The sequence below is a fragment of the Lissotriton vulgaris genome, chromosome 5, assembly GCF_964263255.1.
Source record: "Lissotriton vulgaris chromosome 5, aLisVul1.2, whole genome shotgun sequence".
Classification (NCBI taxonomy): domain Eukaryota; kingdom Metazoa; phylum Chordata; class Amphibia; order Caudata; family Salamandridae; genus Lissotriton; species Lissotriton vulgaris.
In genome coordinates this window covers 1,552,594,273-1,552,611,736 of record NC_141693.1, presented here as the reverse complement: position 1 = coordinate 1,552,611,736, position 17,464 = coordinate 1,552,594,273, and the positions used below count along the sequence as shown (strand labels likewise).

The window sequence follows — 17,464 nt, the reverse complement described above, 5'->3', positions numbered from 1 at the left end:
AAATGAAAACTTACCAGACCCAGACTGATTGACAGTGCACCAGGGTGGTCATGCCATTGGTGGTTCATAGATCTACTTGGCCAGTGTGAAAGGCCGTACAAGAGACTACTTTGGAAAAGCCAATCTGTTCTCCAAATTTCAAGCCCAAGTGATACATCCAAATGATATGTTGTGATCCCGCTCCTCGGGACACCCGACCCCGAGCCGACCCCTCACCTCTGTTACCATCTCACCCCGCATCATGCCCGCGTAGACGCAAAGGGTCCCCAACAACAGCGTCCATGACGACCGAAATCCCGCCCCTCTCTCCCCTGCAGGATCCAATCCAGTGGAACGAGGAACCGGAAGGACAATCCTACGACCCCGGAAGTCCCACCTCCCTACAGCCAGCCGCAGATAGAAAAGACGGAAGGAGAGAGACTGGCGGCGTCGAAGGATCGTGGCAGGAGCTTTCGGCTGGAGCGGTGACGGACGGAGAAGACGGGAACGGCGACAGCGAGGAGTGGACCGAAGAGTGGTGGAGTCCCACGGAGGTGGCTGAAGAGCGGCCGTAACTCGGACGAGAGTTACGGCGGAGCGCGTGAGTACCAGTTCCACTTAAGAGCACATTAGGTGCACTGTGTATATAGTAGAACTCCCCTCCCGCTGTAAATTGTTCCCCGCTATCCTAGGCACGTCACCATTAGGCACTAGGCAGTTTGTATATAGATATCCACCTAGCACTGTATAAAGAGCACCCCTCTCCCCACCACCCTGTGCACTTCTTTTACTCTCCCATCCTCGACTCTTGCCCGTACCTCCCTCCATCCGTACCTCCCTCACTCCCCTTTCGTTTCCCCACACGACCCGGGTATCGGTGACGGGATCGGACCACGAGTCCAGTTTACTAACGGCTCCCATTTCTTCTCTTATTGCCCTCCGAGGTACTCTCCGACCACCCAGAGACGGCTACACGAGAGACCAGGACGCCCATCTACCCCTCGGGAACCTTCGGAAGAAGAGAGAAGAAGACACGCCGCCGGCCCCAACATTGGACCCGACCCCTTCATTGGTCACCGCAGCCCACTGTGTACAGACTTAATAAAACACTATCGCTCACTATATCCGGCCTCCTCGCCTGATTTTCCAGTCCGCTGTCCACCCACGATCACATCTGGTGTCAGAAGTGGGATTAACTGGAGGTATGGAGGCCGTGATGAAAAGGATGGCGGAGTCCCAGGAGCAGCTGGGCAAACTCATGGAGCAGTTCCTAAAAACAGCGGAGGATGACCGTGGACAACTCCATGATGTCTTAAAGGGACAGGGTACCACCCATGTAGAAGCCATGGGGAAATTGACCGACGTCTTAGGACAACCGAGACCAATGTCCTCCCTCCCGTCGGTGGTTCTTCAGAAATATGTGCCGGGGGAAGACCCTGACTTCTTTTTTACCAACTTTGAAAGGTTAGCACAGGCGGCCACCTGGCCTGCCGATCGATGGGCTCATTATCTCGGACCTCTGCTAACAGGGGATCTACAGGCCGCCTACCAACAAGCGAACATTCAGGGCAACACGCCATATGCAGATGTTAAGAAGTGCATCCTTGAACGGCTGGGTATTGACGAGGAAACGTACCGAGTACGACTACGACAGGTAAAGGAAGGTCCCCAAGAGACTCCTCGAGCCCTCTCCTTTCGTATAAAAGACTTAGCCAATCGCTGGCTAAAACCCGACACCTCCACTAAAGAGAACATTCTCGAAAAGATATACTTGGAACAATTTCTATCATCCCTGCTCCCGAACACCCAAAGATGGGTACGCCAGCATGCCCATCTGACCTTGGACACGGCAATTGAAATTGCAAGCGCCTATAGCCGGGCCCAGGAAGTTCAGAGGGGAAGAGAAGATCACTCCCACCGATCACACCCTCCTACCGGTCCTCGACCTCCTCGTCTCTCTGTTCCCAGAAGGCCTGACCCACCACTTGTGTTCCCCGTTCCAATGGCACCCCGTCCTGTCAATCCTGGACCACAATGCTACAGCTGTGGAGGATTTGGCCACATCGCCAGAGTTTGTCCGCACAAAGAAGAGCCGATGGAAGTTGGTCTGGCACGTAACTATGTGTGTTCCGTACCGGGGACCACCCCTCCTCCATTCCGATGTCCAGTGAATTTTGATGGACAAACCCTCATGGCCCTAACCGACACCGGGTGTCGACAGAGCGTCCTAAGGCCCCAGGCCTTATCACACCCCGTTCAACCTACTTCCAACACGGTAGCCATTCAGTGTGTTCACGGGGATACCAAGACGTATCCGACCACCCAGGTAAAGGTCCGACATGACAAGGATCCCGGTACCACTCTCACTGTGGGATTGATCCCTACCCTACCGGAACAGGCGATTCTGGGGAGCGATTATCCAGGATTACCTGCACTGTTGCAAGACACCACCAAATCCTTGACCCATTGGTGGGAAGAAGCACCCTTTCCTAATGGACTGTCCTCCCCTGAACAGACACGCAAACCGATTAAAACCAAAGCACAGAAAAGAAAGGAAAGAAGAGAATATACAGGCGCCTATCCAGTGATCCCGGATGACCATCCTTGGCACACGGACCGGGAATTCAGGGCAGCCCAACAGGAAGACCCTCTATTACAGGAAGCCTGGGGAAGGGCTGTGGACCAAGAGGATCCCCTTATCGTAGGTCCCTACTTTTTCAAGAAAAACGGGCTGTTATATCGCAAGGGTGGGAACCAACAGAACCCCCAACTCCTGGTCCCCGGCCCCTTTCAGGAGAAGGTACTCTTCCTGGCCCATAGTCACCTTCTGGGAGGCCACTTCGGAGAGGAAAAGACTAGTCAGACAATCTTGGATAAATTCTACTGGCCTGGGATTTTCCAACACATCAAAAGGTTTTGTAAAGAATGTCCAGTATGCCAGAGACATAGCAGATACAAACCCCCTAGGGCACCGCTACAACCCCTTCCCGTGATTGATGTCCCCTTCAGTAGAGTAGGGATGGACATAATTGGACCCCTGTTACCCTCCCGCAGCGGATGTCGCTATGCCCTGGTCATTGTGGACTATGCAACCCGATTCCCTGAAGCTCTCCCCTTGCGACAGCCCACCACCCAGAACATTGCAAAGGCCCTCATTTCAGTCTTTACTCGGGTAGGGTTTCCCAGAGAAATCCTAACCGATCAGGGTACCCCTTTTGTCTCTGCCTTGATGAAACAGGTCTGCTCCCACCTAGGAATCAAACAAATCCGTACTTCTGCATACCACCCCCAGACCGACGGACTCGTCGAGAGGTACAATGCCACCCTGAAACAGACCCTTAAGAAACTGCTGGGGTTGGAAGCCAAACGGTGGGAGGATATGCTACCCCTGGCCCTGTTTGCCATCCGTTGCGCTACCCAGAGTAGCACCGGATACTCGCCCTACGAGTTGTTATATGGGCGACCCCCTCGTACCCTGCTAGATATGGCTCAAGAAGCTTGGGAAGCCAAACCAGACCGTACTCGGCCTCTGCCAGAGTACATGGAGAATCTAAAAACCCACCTATCAGTCATCAGAGACATAGTACGCCAGAACCTTGAGAACGCCCAGAACAAACAAAAGGGACAATATGACAAAGGCACCAAACCCAGAACTTTCATAGCAGGCGATCTAGTATTATTAATGCTACCCTCTTCTGATCAAAAACTCCTGGGACAGTGGCAGGGCCCTTACCCCATCCTGCGTCAGGTGACCCCGGTCACCTACGAGATAGACATTGATCATGTCCGTGGAGTAACACAAATATATCATGTCAATCTTCTAAAAAAATGGGAAGGCCCACGTCCGGTTTTATCAGGAGCACACTACCCAGACCCCCTTTCCTTCAACCCCTGTATTGACCGAGATATCACGTCACAACAGAGACAGGAACTAGAGACAGTCCTTTTTCCGTTGCGACATGTGTTTTCCTCTTCCCCGGGACACACGACCATCACCGAACACAGTATACAAACAATACCCGGGAAGGTAATCAGACAAAGGCCGTATAGAATCCCTGAGGCCCGCAGAGAGGTGATACGAACAGATGGTAAAGATGGGAATCATCGAACCATCCACCAGCGAGTGGAACTCCCCGATAGTTCTGGTACCCAAACCGGACGGATCTGTCCGTTTTTGTATAGACTTCAGGGAGGTCAACAAAATATCCACTTTCGATACCTACCCATTGCCCCGTGTCGACGAAATGGTCGAACGTATAGGGAAGGCACAAAATATCTCCACGCTAGACCTCTGTAAGGGGTATTGGCAGATCCCCCTTAGAGAAGAGGACAGAAAAAAGACGGCCTTCTCCACCCCTGATGGCCTGTATCAATTTCTAGTCCTCCCTTTCGGTCTTCATGGCGCCCCAGCCACGTTCCAACGGGCCATGAATACCATCCTAAGGCCTCATTCCCTATACGCAGGCGCGTATCTTGATGATATTGTCATTTATAGTGACCACTGGTCCCAACATCTAGAGCACCTTCAACAGGTCATCACCTCCCTGGGAAGTTACGGTTTCACCATAAACCCTGCGAAAACCACTCTAGCCGCACAGACCGTTAAATATCTGGGCTTTCTCCTGGGTGAAGGGTTAATAAGACCACAGGAGAGTAAAATTGATGCCATTCAATCCCTCCCTTTTCCTCAGACCAAAAGAGACCTCTGTGCTTTCCTGGGGCTATTGGGGTACTACCGACGCTTCGTCCCCAACTTTTCCCAAAGAGCAGCGCCCCTCACGGACCTTTTAAAGAAATCAGTAAAAACAGATGCCCTTCTTAAAACGCCCACAGCGGTCTTGCTACATGCGTTTTCCGATCTGAAAAACGCTCTGACCTCCCATCCTGTGATAGTAAGCCCGGACTACACCCTGCCCTTCATACTACAAACGGACGCCTCCGAACAAGGACTCGGGGCGGTCCTTTCACAGAAAAACCCTCAGGGAGACGAGAAACCTATTCTCTTCCTGAGTAGGAAACTGTTCCCACGAGAAAAAAACTATGCCGTGGTAGAGAAGGAAGCACTCGCCATCAAGTGGGCCGTGGAAAGCCTTCGCTATTACTTAGAAGGGAGACAGTTCACCATCTACACCGATCATGCTCCCCTCGAATGGATGGCTCGGAACAAAGGGCACAATGATCGAGTCCTTCGCTGGTTCTTGTCCCTCCAACCTTACCACTTCACAACCATACATAGGAAGGGTTTAGAACAAGGTAACGCTGATTATCTGTCTCGATACCCTGTTTCCTCACCGGGTACAAGAAAGACAGCTAGGGGAAGGGAATGTGATCCCGCTCCTCGGGACACCCGACCCCGAGCCGACCCCTCACCTCTGTTACCATCTCACCCCGCATCATGCCCGCGTAGACGCAAAGGGTCCCCAACAACAGCGTCCATGACGACCGAAATCCCGCCCCTCTCTCCCCTGCAGGATCCAATCCAGTGGAACGAGGAACCGGAAGGACAATCCTACGACCCCGGAAGTCCCACCTCCCTACAGCCAGCCGGAGATAGAAAAGACGGAAGGAGAGAGACTGGCGGCGTCGAAGGATCGTGGCAGGAGCTTTCGGCTGGAGCGGTGACGGACGGAGAAGACGGGAACGGCGACAGCGAGGAGTGGACCGAAGAGTGGTGGAGTCCCACGGAGGTGGCTGAAGAGCGGCCGTAACTCGGACGAGAGTTACGGCGGAGCGCGTGAGTACCAGTTCCACTTAAGAGCACATTAGGTGCACTGTGTATATAGTAGAACTCCCCTCCCGCTGTAAATTGTTCCCCGCTATCCTAGGCACGTCACCATTAGGCACTAGGCAGTTTGTATATAGATATCCACCTAGCACTGTATAAAGAGCACCCCTCTCCCCACCACCCTGTGCACTTCTTTTACTCTCCCATCCTCGACTCTTGCCCGTACCTCCCTCCATCCGTACCTCCCTCACTCCCCTTTCGTTTCCCCACACGACCCGGGTATCGGTGACGGGATCGGACCACGAGTCCAGTTTACTAACGGCTCCCATTTCTTCTCTTATTGCCCTCCGAGGTACTCTCCGACCACCCAGAGACGGCTACACGAGAGACCAGGACGCCCATCTACCCCTCGGGAACCTTCGGAAGAAGAGAGAAGAAGACACGCCGCCGGCCCCAACATTGGACCCGACCCCTTCATTGGTCACCGCAGCCCACTGTGTACAGACTTAATAAAACACTATCGCTCACTATATCCGGCCTCCTCGCCTGATTTTCCAGTCCGCTGTCCACCCACGATCACATATGTGTTTGAACTTGGGAGCATGGCTCCTGAATAGGTTCAACATGGGCCCTAGAATTTGCCTAAGCTCTTTATGGACACTAATAATTAGACTAAGAAACCGAACACAACGAGGGTGTATGTGTTCTCATGAAAATCCTCCTCTGTGGTGCCAGCAGGAAAGACACCATCATCTCCCAAGAACTAACAGTTCTTATCTTCTTCAACTGTCCATACCCAGACTCCAGTATTTCTTCCTCAAAGTACATGTAGCTGAATTAATGGCATCTGGAAAAAGTCCTTCCTAGAAGTTCTTTTTCACCATTCCAGTCAGAAAGGCTTTTTTGGAATGAGTATATCATGTTCGTGTTTCTATCCCAAATAATGGCCCGCTATTTGAGCTGATGCATAAGGTTTCTTTCCAGCAGCTTTCATAAAAGGCCGTTTTTTTTTATTGCTGTGACCTGAGCTGATAAGGTAAGTGAGATCCAGGCCCTGGTGGCCGAGGAGCCTTACACTCTTCTCATGCAGATAGGGTTTTAATGAAAACCCATTCATCTTTACTGTCTAATTTACTTTCATAGTTTCATGCCAATCAAAAACAGCCATCTTATTACCGGTGTTCTTAAAAAAATACATTACCAGCAGAAAGATTCCTTAATGGACTAGACGATAGTAGCACAGTGGAGGCATTCTGTGTAGACAAGACAAAAATTTGAAAGTCTAATAATACTTTCACTAGACCGTATTCTTTTATTTAGAGGCCAGAGTGTATGCTATGTTGGGTAAAGAGGCGTTGAGAAATGTCTTTGGATAAGGTCGTCTATCTTTAGTACAATTGGGGGTTCTTGGGGAATAAGTTTGCGATTCTAGTGTTTCTGGAGTTTGTGAGAATCAGTGAACATTCTACAAAGCAGGTGGAAAGGCTGCTTAATTGCTTGCAATCCTAGTTATACATCATGCAAATCTTCAGTAAAATCGTAAACCAGTTGACTTGCCCTCCTTTCTCACTTCAATTTTCAGATAGTAGCCCACATATCAGCAGAGATCCTTACATTGGTTTCCTGGTAGAAAAACTGTTGCTCTGTAGCAACTGGAAGTGAAAGACATGATGGGTTAGGGAAGTAGATAGCGTCTTTAAGGAAGTCCCATATTTTCAGTTAACCCCTTCGATGCTGATGACGAGCTCAGCTCGTCATCAGCCACGGGTGACGTGTGCGGATGACGAGCTGAGCTTGTCATGTAACGCTGTTATTTGAAAACAGCCGCACAGCGCAAAAATAACTGCAGCAGCGATGCGGTTAAACAGGGCTACTACCTATTAGCTTGCATTTCATGTGGTTTAATTTTTAATGGGGTGTTATCTACTACAAGGTGGTTTATACCTTTTTGGTAGAAACGTAGTTAAGAATTAGGAAATTGGCCCGAGATAGTCTGCTGTTTTCTATTTGCGACACCAAACGTGCAGGGTTACGCATCTAATTTGATTTCACACATATGTGGAAAAGAAGTTTTCCATGTCCTTGTGCACATGTGGGACAATTGTAGGGGTTGACTTTAATGAATATTCCTATAATACTAAACTAGTATTACAAGTTTGTAACCTTTTCTTCTGCCCCTTAGGGAACCCTCAATGAGTTGTTTTTATTTTTTCACTGAGTAACATCAAATGCCATGTTCAGTAGAATTAGAAGGACATTAAAGCCAAAAAGCCCTGTGTAACTCTTCTTATTAGATGAAATCTACAAAGAGTAGATGGGATCAGTCTATAAAGATATCCTCACCTTCAGCATGTGCCTTCATTCTCTAGTAAAATCTTTTGATACTAAGCTGCTCAGGGGACTTGGAGGGAGAGTCTTTGTTCATGGGATTTTTTTTCTTTACTTTAATATTAATTATGAACAATCAATCAATCAATCAATCATTTAATTTGTAAAACGCACTACTTACCGGTAAGGGTTTCAAGGCGCTGGGTGGGGGGGAGGGGGGGGGGGGGGGGAGTGTTGCTGCTACTGGACGAAGAGCCAGGTCTTGAGTTGTCTCCTGAAAGTCAGCAGGTCTTCGGTTTGTCGTAAGTAGAGTGGGAGGGTGTTCCAGGTCTTGGCTGCGCGGAGGGAGAAGGACCTGCCTCCGGAAGTGGTTCGGCGGATGCGCAGGACTGTGGCCAGGGCATGGTCAGCAGAGCGGAGTTTCCAGTTGGGTACGTAAAAGGAGAATCGACTGTTGAGATAGGCTGGTCCGGTCTTGTGGAGTGCCTTGTGTGCGTGGATCAGGAGTTTGAAGGAGATTCTCCTGTTGACGGGGAGCCAGAGCAGGTTCCTCAGGTGGGAGGTGATGTGATCGCGGCGCGGGACGACGAGGATCAGGCGTGCAGAGGCGTTCTGGATTCTCTGCAGTGTGTTGATGAGCTTGGACGAGACTCCGGCGTAGAGGGTGTTATCGCAGTCGAGTCTGCTGCGGACTAGGGCCTGGGTGACTGTTTTCTTCGTGTTTGTCGGGATCCATCTGTAGATCTTGCGGAGGGTGTAGAAGCAGGTGGAGGAGACTGCGTTGACTTGTTTGGTCATGGTGAGTTTTGAGTCGAGGATGACTCCCAGGTTGCGTGCGTGGTCGGTGGGGGCCTGGGGGGTCCCCAGTGATGCGGGCCACCATGAGACGTCCCATGCTGAGGGGTTGGACCCGAGGAGGAGGATCTCAGTCTTGTCTGAGTTCAGCTTAAGTCGGTTTTCCTTCATTCAGTCGGCGACTGCCTTCATTCCCTGGTGGAGGTTGGATTTGGAGGTGAGAGGGTCCTTGGTGAGGGAGAGGATCAGCTGCGTATCTTCGGCATAGGAGATTATGTTGAGGTCGGGCGATGCATGCTAGTGGTGCCATGTAGACGTTGAACAGCGTCGGGCTGAGGAAAGATCCTTGTGGGATGCCGCAAATTATCTCGGAGGCCTCGGACCGGAACGAGGGGAGGCGGACTCTTGAGTTCTGCCAGAGAGGAAGGAGGTGGTCCAGTCCAAGGCCTGCTCCCGGATGCCTGCGTCTTGGAGTCGTGTGCGGTGACAGACTGTGTCGAAGGCGGTGGAGAGATCCAGGAGGATGAGGGCCGCCATCTCTCCGTTGTCTAGAAGGATCCTGATGTCATCTGCGGCGGCAATGAGGGCGGTCTCAGTGCTGTGGTTGCTGCGGAATCCTGATTGGGAGGGGTCCAGGATGTTGTTGTCTTCGAGGTGATGTGTGAGCTGGGTGTTAACTATCTTCTCGATGACCTTTGCTGGGAATGGAAGCAGGGAGATGGGTTGGAAGTTCTTGAGGTCGCTCGGATCCGCCTTGGGTTTCTTCAGTAGGGCGTTGATCCATCCGTGCTACCAGTTCTCAGGGAAGGTGGCGGTCTCGAAGGAGAGGTTGATGATTTTGTGCAGGTGGGGTGAGATGGAATTGCTGGCTTTGTTGAAAATGTGGTGTGGGAGAGGGCGGACGGAGTGGATTGTGCCCATGGTCTTGATTTTGTCCTCGATGCTCACGTTGGCCCAGGTTGTCAGGGTGTCGTGGACGGTGGGGTGCGGGGGGTCCGGTGCAGCGAGGTCTGCAGGGGTCGCCCAGGGTTTGAGACTGTCATGGATGTCGGTGATTTTCCGGTGAAAGAAGGTGGCGAGGGAGTCGCATAGGGCTTGCGATGGGGGGATGTTGTGGGTGCTGGAGCTGGGGTTGGAGAGTTCCTTGCTGTTGTGTGCATTGTTGTCAAGGTAGTCTGTGAAGGTGGTCCTTTTGGCGGTCCTGATGAGGTGGTGGTGGTTGCGGATGGTGTCTTTGTGGGCAGCGCGACTATCTGGCATCTTGTCGCTGTGCCACATGTTCTCCAATTTCCGGCAGGTGCGCTCTGAGTCTAGGAGTTCCGGGGTGAACCAGCTGACTCTTTTGCTGGTGTCTCTGTTGGTGGGGTTTTTCAGCGGGGCTACGGTGTTGGCGCAGCGTTCGAGGGTGAGTGCACCATCATCGGGGTTGGTGGGGTTGGTCGGAGGGTTGAGTGCGAGGCTTGTCTGTAGTTGTTCTTCAGTGACTTTGCCCCAGCAGCGGCGGGGGGTCTGTAGGGTGCGGTGGTTTGTGAGGGGTTTTCGGAAGGAGAAGTGGATGCAGTGGTGGTCTGTCCCCATGAGTTCTGAGGCGTGCCTGAAGTTGACATGGGGGCTTGAGGAGAAGATGGCATCTAGCGTGTGACCGGCGATGTGGGCCGGCGTCGTGACGAGCTGTTTCAGTCCGAGGTTGGTGCGGTTGTCGATCAGGGTGGAGGAGTTGTTGTTGTTCTCCAGATGATAGTTCAGGTCTCCGAGGAGGTAGTTGGTGGAGGTCAGCACGTGCGTGCTGATGAGGTTGGCGATGGAGTAGCGGAATTGAGGCCGGGGTCCTGGCGGTCTGTAGACGAGGGTGCCTCTTAGGGTGGTCTTGGGGTCCGAGTGGATCTGGAAGAGCATGTGTTCGGCGGTGCTGAGGGTGTCATTGGTGTTTGTTGAGACCCTGATGGCTATTCCTCCTCCGGCCCTGTTGGTGCGGACTCTGCGGGTGATCTTGTACTGGTCTGGAATGGCTATGGCGATGTCTAGCGAGGAGGCTTCGTTCATCCAGGTCTCGATCCGGAAGTCGACGTCCGGTGATGCTGTGTCTAGTAGGTCCCAGAGTTCGACAGCGTGTTTGTGTGCGGCGTGGGTGTTGATCAGGATGCATCTAAGCTGGTTGTGTTCCATCGTGGCGGGCATCTCGGCGCTTACGAGGCAGGAGAAGCTGCAGTTCAGGCAGGAGAAGGGACCGTGGGTGCGCTTCGGGGCAGCTTTGCAGCAGGTGTGGGTCCTTCCCGGTTTGAGAGCAACAAGGGTGTTGGCGTCATAGCGGCAGCAGTCCATGTGGCTGCTGTGGGGGGCGGTCCAGGCGTGGACGAGTGTAGACGGGCTTGCCTTAGGCGCGCCTTCGGCACGCCCGCTGCGCGCGGCTGCCATATATGGGGAGGGAGGAGCAGCTGGGAGGCGGGAGGCGATGGTTGGGTGGAGCGAATGGGCGTGGAGGGGGCGGGGCCGCAGGGGAAGCAGCGGCGGGGACGGGGGAAAGGAGACAGGCGCGAGCACGGACTCAGGAAGGGGGCACAGAAGTCAGTACAAGGGGTACAAAATCAAAGGGGCACAGAAGTCACAGAAGTCAGTCGGTACAAAATAAAAGGGGGCACAGAGGTTGACGAGGGGTACAGAATTCAAAAGGGGGTACAGAAGCAAAGCGGCGAGCGGGGGGCAGGGGGCACAGAAGAGGAGCGGGCAGACCGATACAGACACACACTACAAACTGCAACGAACCTAAGGCCACCACTGGCCACCAGGGATGAGGCGCAGGTGGATGCCTGCAGGTGGTGGAGGGCCTTGAATTCACCGGCGGCAGTAGAGACAGCGGGGGTGCAGGCGGAGCTGCAGGTGGGGGGGGCGACCTACCAGGAAAGGTCAAGGGTCGCTCCCAGACACAGGGACTGGATTTAGGAATGCAGAATTGGACCAAAGTCGCAGCCAGTTACGCTTTTGATTCTTCATGCTAGTGTTTTATTTCAACGACCAGTGTGTCCTACCTTTATAATATTTGTTGTCTCTGCTGCACTCTCATTTGGTCTTGCCTGGAGAGCCTCTTAATGGTGCCTGTTTAATCTCTCTCTTGTAGGCCCCTTCCTGCCTCATTCTCCAAATGCCTAGGAATGGCAAAAACTTCAAGATGTTCAGCACCATCTTGCCTACCCTGGAACTGGACATCACTGACCTCCTGGAGGATAGTAAGAGCATTCTTTGTACATCTTCTGGGGCAGGAGGTGCAGGGTGAGGTGGGTGGGTACCGAGTCTGTGTCCTCTAAGCAAGGATTACCCAACAGGTATGTAGGAATCCGTTCCAAAGAGGGCGCATTTCCTCCCAACACATCCACTCTTTGACTTCCTATGGCATCATCACATTCCGCTCCACGCTTCTTCACTTCCATTACTGCAGACCACTTGGCAATACAAAAACAACCAATATGATGCACTGCTTCTTCTTATAATTCAATAGGATAACAAGTCAATGAATGCTTATGGGCAGAATAACATATCGAAAAAAACAGGTGGGGGGGGTCAAAGGGGAATTTTTAACGACCACGGTAGCTCAAACCCCTATTTCCTAATGAAAAAACAAACAAGAGTTACCTGGTCCACATGATTGCTTGTGTGTTGTGTCGCGCAAAAACCGTTAAACCAACATGTCACCACTATGATAATGCTGGGTTGGAAAAAATTCCCATCAGCCCACCATTATGGTGGAGTATCGTCATGTGGGATACATGTCATAAACCCAAATCTCTCCCAGCGCACCTGGTAATGATGCGGAGATGGATTTTGAAAATACTTTTCCAAACCACAGTATTTCAAAAGTAGGACTGATGGAGTGCAGTGCTCGTGAAAAAGAAAGTGAAGTGTAGATAAAATTGGCTCCTGAGACAAAAAATATGTTTATTAGGTATTATCCCAGGGTCAAAGGATAAAAACAACGCCTAATAGTCTTAAGAAATGACTATATAACGGCGCAGTGCATTAAGGTCGACATGTTTCAGCTTATGTGGACAGTGAGTCCAAGCTTTCTTCAGGACCAGATGATATTAAGCGACTGCAATTTGTGAAAACTAGGTGCATTGACAATATGGATTAATCCTACCAGAAACTTTGAGCCCAAATGTTCTCTGGTGTTTATCCAACTATTCGTTATTCTCCTAAAGGAAAAACGTATACCATGCAGAACATTTACCAAATGAAAATGAAACAGTTTTCTTATCAGACACCTTTATTTCTTTGATAAAATTCTTAAAGGAACCTGGCAGCGTCATGGTTCTTCCTGGTATCAACTCATTGTTAAGCGGCTACTACTACTGGGCAGTGTAAGTGGGACTTACTTTGGGTGCATTAGTGACTTCGTCTTTGCTCCTTGAACACCCCTGCCTTCTTACATTCCATTGGAAGGCGAGGAGCTATACGTGTGTTTGATGACTATACCATCTTCTGAAATTGAAGGACTCCCAACACTTCATACATTTTCATGTGTTTAGTCCGAGTGTTGACACACTGTGTGCCCAACTCGCCTTCCAAAATCTTATTGTGCTTTAAAGCATTTCTTGCAGAAGCATGTGTGCCCTTCTGAAAGGCGAAGACCACATTTTGACCTTTAAACACATTGAATCTACGTTTCTAAAATATCAACAATGTAGTGGCCATTCCAGATGCCATGTGCCTGTACTGCAAAGCTGCACAGAGTATAGAAAAAGGGCTCAAGAGGTCGGAGTTCTTTAGTAACAGTACCTTAAAGTAAGCACTTCTGCAGAATGGGAAGAGAGCAACTGTTCACCGAGATACTACTACACAATAGTAAAGAGTAGTTAGGCCTTTTCGCCATCGCTATAGGCATAAGCCATTTCTTAAAAAGCTACTCCTCTGTACACGTGCAATCAAGTGTCTTTCTTCGTTTTGTTCTGAAAGTAATAAGTACCTTGTGCTGATTTCCCACAGTATCAGGTGTTAGAATAATCCTTAACCCCATTGTTTCAACTCCCCTCCCCCTTTCTATCTATCCTCTATTGGGGACTTGTTCTTCTATGTTTGACTAGGCAACTGTAACTAAATGTAACTATGCTAAACTGCTATTCTTCTCTCTCCTGACCGCTGAGACCTGAGCAACATGGCTGATGCCCGGTGGAGCTGCTAGACAGCTAAAGAGGAGATTGGCCCTGGTTCACCCCCTCGGCCATCACCTACCCAGCCAGACATTGGGCACAGTGCTCCTCGTCTCCCAGCTGTTTTACTATGCTTTTGCAATGAGTGTCATTTGTAACGCCAGGATCCTCATGTAAAGCGCTCTGATACCTCCCGGTCTAGCTAGCGCTATATAAAACTCATCAAATAAAATAAATATATCTTATGCCCAATTCATTAAACTTTTCTTAGTTACTCTAGTACCCCGTACCTGTGAACTCCCCTTTCACTTAATGAACTCAGTTATCTGCAAGACATAGTCTTGTCATAAGCAGAGTGTGCTGTGGGTCCGCCTCCTTAAGCCCATTGGCTTATTTGCATTAGCCTCTTTAGTCCATTGGCTTGAGGCGCTGTTGGTCAGATCTTAGATCGGCCCAAAGGAGTACCTGGCTCACGTGATGCTGTTCCGGTCCACCTCTTTGAAGAGCTTGCATTTGAAAGCATGAGGATCGATTTTGCATCTCAGAAGTACAGTCAATCCTCATCATCACACTTTCAAAATAACATTTTTTTTGTTATTCATCTAGTCTGTGTGTATTCTATATGCACTGCATTGTACCTGTGATCATGCAGTTTTCTTTGAGTACATTAGTTTCAGAGTAAATATGTGTGAGTCCCTGTCTATGTAAAAGATCCAAAATTACATGTTCGCACAAACTTTCCCAGCACTTGTCTAGTCACTTAGTTTTGAAAAGACTCCACTGCATCACGCTGGATGTGACCTAAAAAAGAGTACGTTTGTAGCTTGTGCTTCTCCATCTGCTCCTCAGCCGGAGGCACCTTAACTTTAGATGTACAGTAATGCTGGGTACCCTTGTTCTGGCCTTTTCAGATGTTAGTCTTGCTTCTTTAATTTGACGTCTATAGCTCTTTCACATTATTGCGATTCTTATTGATTGTCTTAAGTTTCCCGGGTGATGGGGAAAGTAGGAGACTTTCTGAGGGCAAGTTATAAGGTAACCTGTTGCTGGATAGTTTCCTCCTATTTCAGAGGGAGTATCCCCCTAAGAGACCAGTGGTCTTGCATTTGTATCTATTTACAGTGTTCTATAGAGTACCTATACCAGGAAGGTGTTAAGTCTAGATTGAACGTGGCGACTCATATATAGCATGGAAGAAGATAAAAACGCAGTAGATGGGACAATGGGAGACACCGAAAAGAAGTCATTGAGGTTAGGATGGAATAAGTGGATTTTTAGAGAGGTTATAGTAGATGAAGGAAGGGCGTTTCAGAGCCTAGCAGTAGCACCAGAGAATGACTTTTCTTTAGCTAGAGATGAGTTCATGGGCCGAGTTTGCCCCGGGAGTGCTGTATTTCTCAGGCCGCCTTGGCAAGGACCGTCTGGCCCCAGCAGTGCTGCATTTTTTTAGTGAGGACTGTCCCCAGCCCAGGAGTGCAGAATCCTTGAAACCATGGTAAGGGAATTCTCCATCCTCAGGAGTGATGTGTTTCTTAGTCCCAGGTGACAAGCGTCTCAGACTTCTCCAAGTGATGTTCTCTGCAGGCTCTAGTGAGGGCTGTCTCCGGCCCTGGTGAGCTCTGTCTGCCAGACCCTAATGAGTTGTGAGGAAGGACTCCAGCCGCAGTTGAGCTGCATCTGTTAAGTTAAGTGAGGAATGTTTTTTTCAGAGTGTTGTTTTTGCCAGACTTTGCCGACTTGTGGCAGAGGTTCTCCAGTTCAACGAGGACTGTGACTGAGGCCCTAATTAGGAAACCCTACAGATGGAGTTGTGTTCTGTTAGTACTGAAGGAATCACTGTGCACCCTTCTCTTCCAAGCCCCTCGGGCGTGCTGCATCTGCGAAACATTGGCACTGCTGGATTGTAAGGAATGCTACGAAGATCCCAACATCAGCCCTGGCCGCATCAAGCAGTATTGCAGCATCTGCAGCAAACAGGTAATCCTGCCTCTGGAATGGGCTGTAATTACTTCCTGAAAGCAAATAGTTCTAGAGAAATGCTTTTTCTTGGACGTTTTGTAATCCTATTTTTGTTCTTTCTTGATTTTTTTCTTTTCTTCTATCCTTAAACCAAGTGTTCTCTTTATTCTGCTCTTTTCTAAACTTTCTTAATCAGTACATCATTAGTCTTTGCGTTTGACCCGCATGGTGGCTTGTGCGTGTTTGTTTGTCCTAGCCTCCTGTTATTCTTGAATGTATTTTGTGTTTTTCTGTTTTCAAAAGACGATCTTTTGTGTCTTTCAGTTTCATTAAAAGTTTTTCTAAAACTCTCTACCTTTCCTTCTCGTCTTCTGATTGTCCTTCTCTTTTTGTACTTCTTCTTTTCACAAGATTGATTGTTGCTCATGGGCTCTAATTCCTCGTCACAATTTTGTCTCAATTTGTTTTTTGAATTTTAAGATGCCAGTTCACCTAATTTCCTTAAACTTTTTATTGCCATTGTAAACTTTACCTTTCCCAGATTTGCGTTGTTTGGCGAAGTAAACAGTTGTGCTTCTATTTTGGCTGGAGAGAAACAAAGAGCTCAGGAGTTGGTAAACCTCTGCTCCAAGTAGTTTCCAGCAAATAGGGAGTTTATTGGCACCTTGAAGCGGAGTTATAGCAATAAGCGCTAAGCGTGATCATTCATGTGGTGGATGGGGCTTAGAACACGCGCTACGCACAGACCACGGGTTACCACTAGGTAGGGAACTTTCTGTACTAGGCTAGGCAAATAGGCTAACCGCATCCTCCAAGCACACTTTGTCCTAGTGTAATACACTTCCTTCAAGAACGTAATCCCTCTACAGAGGAGACTTAGGCCATGCTAGGAACTGTGAGACAGACACTTAAGCAAAGAAAGTGCGACCCCCTTGAGGAGTTCACTCGATTGGGCTTACATGTCAGTCTTTCAGAGGATCCTAGGTAAAAGGAAAGACTGCCTGTGCAATACTGTGGGCTCATCTCTTGCCTCGAGCATAAAAAACAAAGCTACGCCAGGTTGTGTAGCCCAGCCACTAGTGGTAGTCTCAGCATGAGGCCCCGTTATTGCAGCCATTCTGGACTCGTCGTCCTCTGCAGCCGTCAAGCAGGATCCATAACTCTTTCCACTGGTTGAAGTGGAGGGACCGGCATTTATCTAAGGGGCTCGGATCTGGCAGCCTTTAAACATCCTTTGAGACTGCATATTTGTAAAGAAGTTCAAACGTGGGTTATAGGTGAAATAAGTATTTATTGTAGAATAGGATCCCATCCACAGGATAAAGAGTCACCAGTAGCAAGGTCCAAGCTCAATTGCCTAGATACTCTAAACATCACAACTACAGAATCTGTACAGGGCATTCTAATGCATGCCACAATATTCCTTCCGGTTCCCCTGAATGAGCATGAGCACATTCCTCCTTCCCTTACTTGGGCGGCTCACCAACCGCAAACAACATCCTCATGGTATTGGTTATTTCAAGATTTATTTGTGCAC

General features: G+C 49.7%; 1 protein-coding gene across 1 annotated transcript in view; it reads left to right on the top strand.

Moving 5' to 3' along the window:
- Positions 1-17,464, top strand: part of LOC147715136 (ubiquitin carboxyl-terminal hydrolase CYLD-like) — a 272,321-nt gene that overhangs the window by 231,632 nt on the left and 23,225 nt on the right. Inside the window, exons 14-15 of the mRNA XM_086923618.1 lie at positions 11,943-12,051; positions 15,827-15,945. Of these exons, the coding sequence (XP_086779744.1) occupies positions 11,943-12,051; positions 15,827-15,945 (228 nt within the window). The remainder of the gene's footprint in view (positions 1-11,942; positions 12,052-15,826; positions 15,946-17,464) is intronic.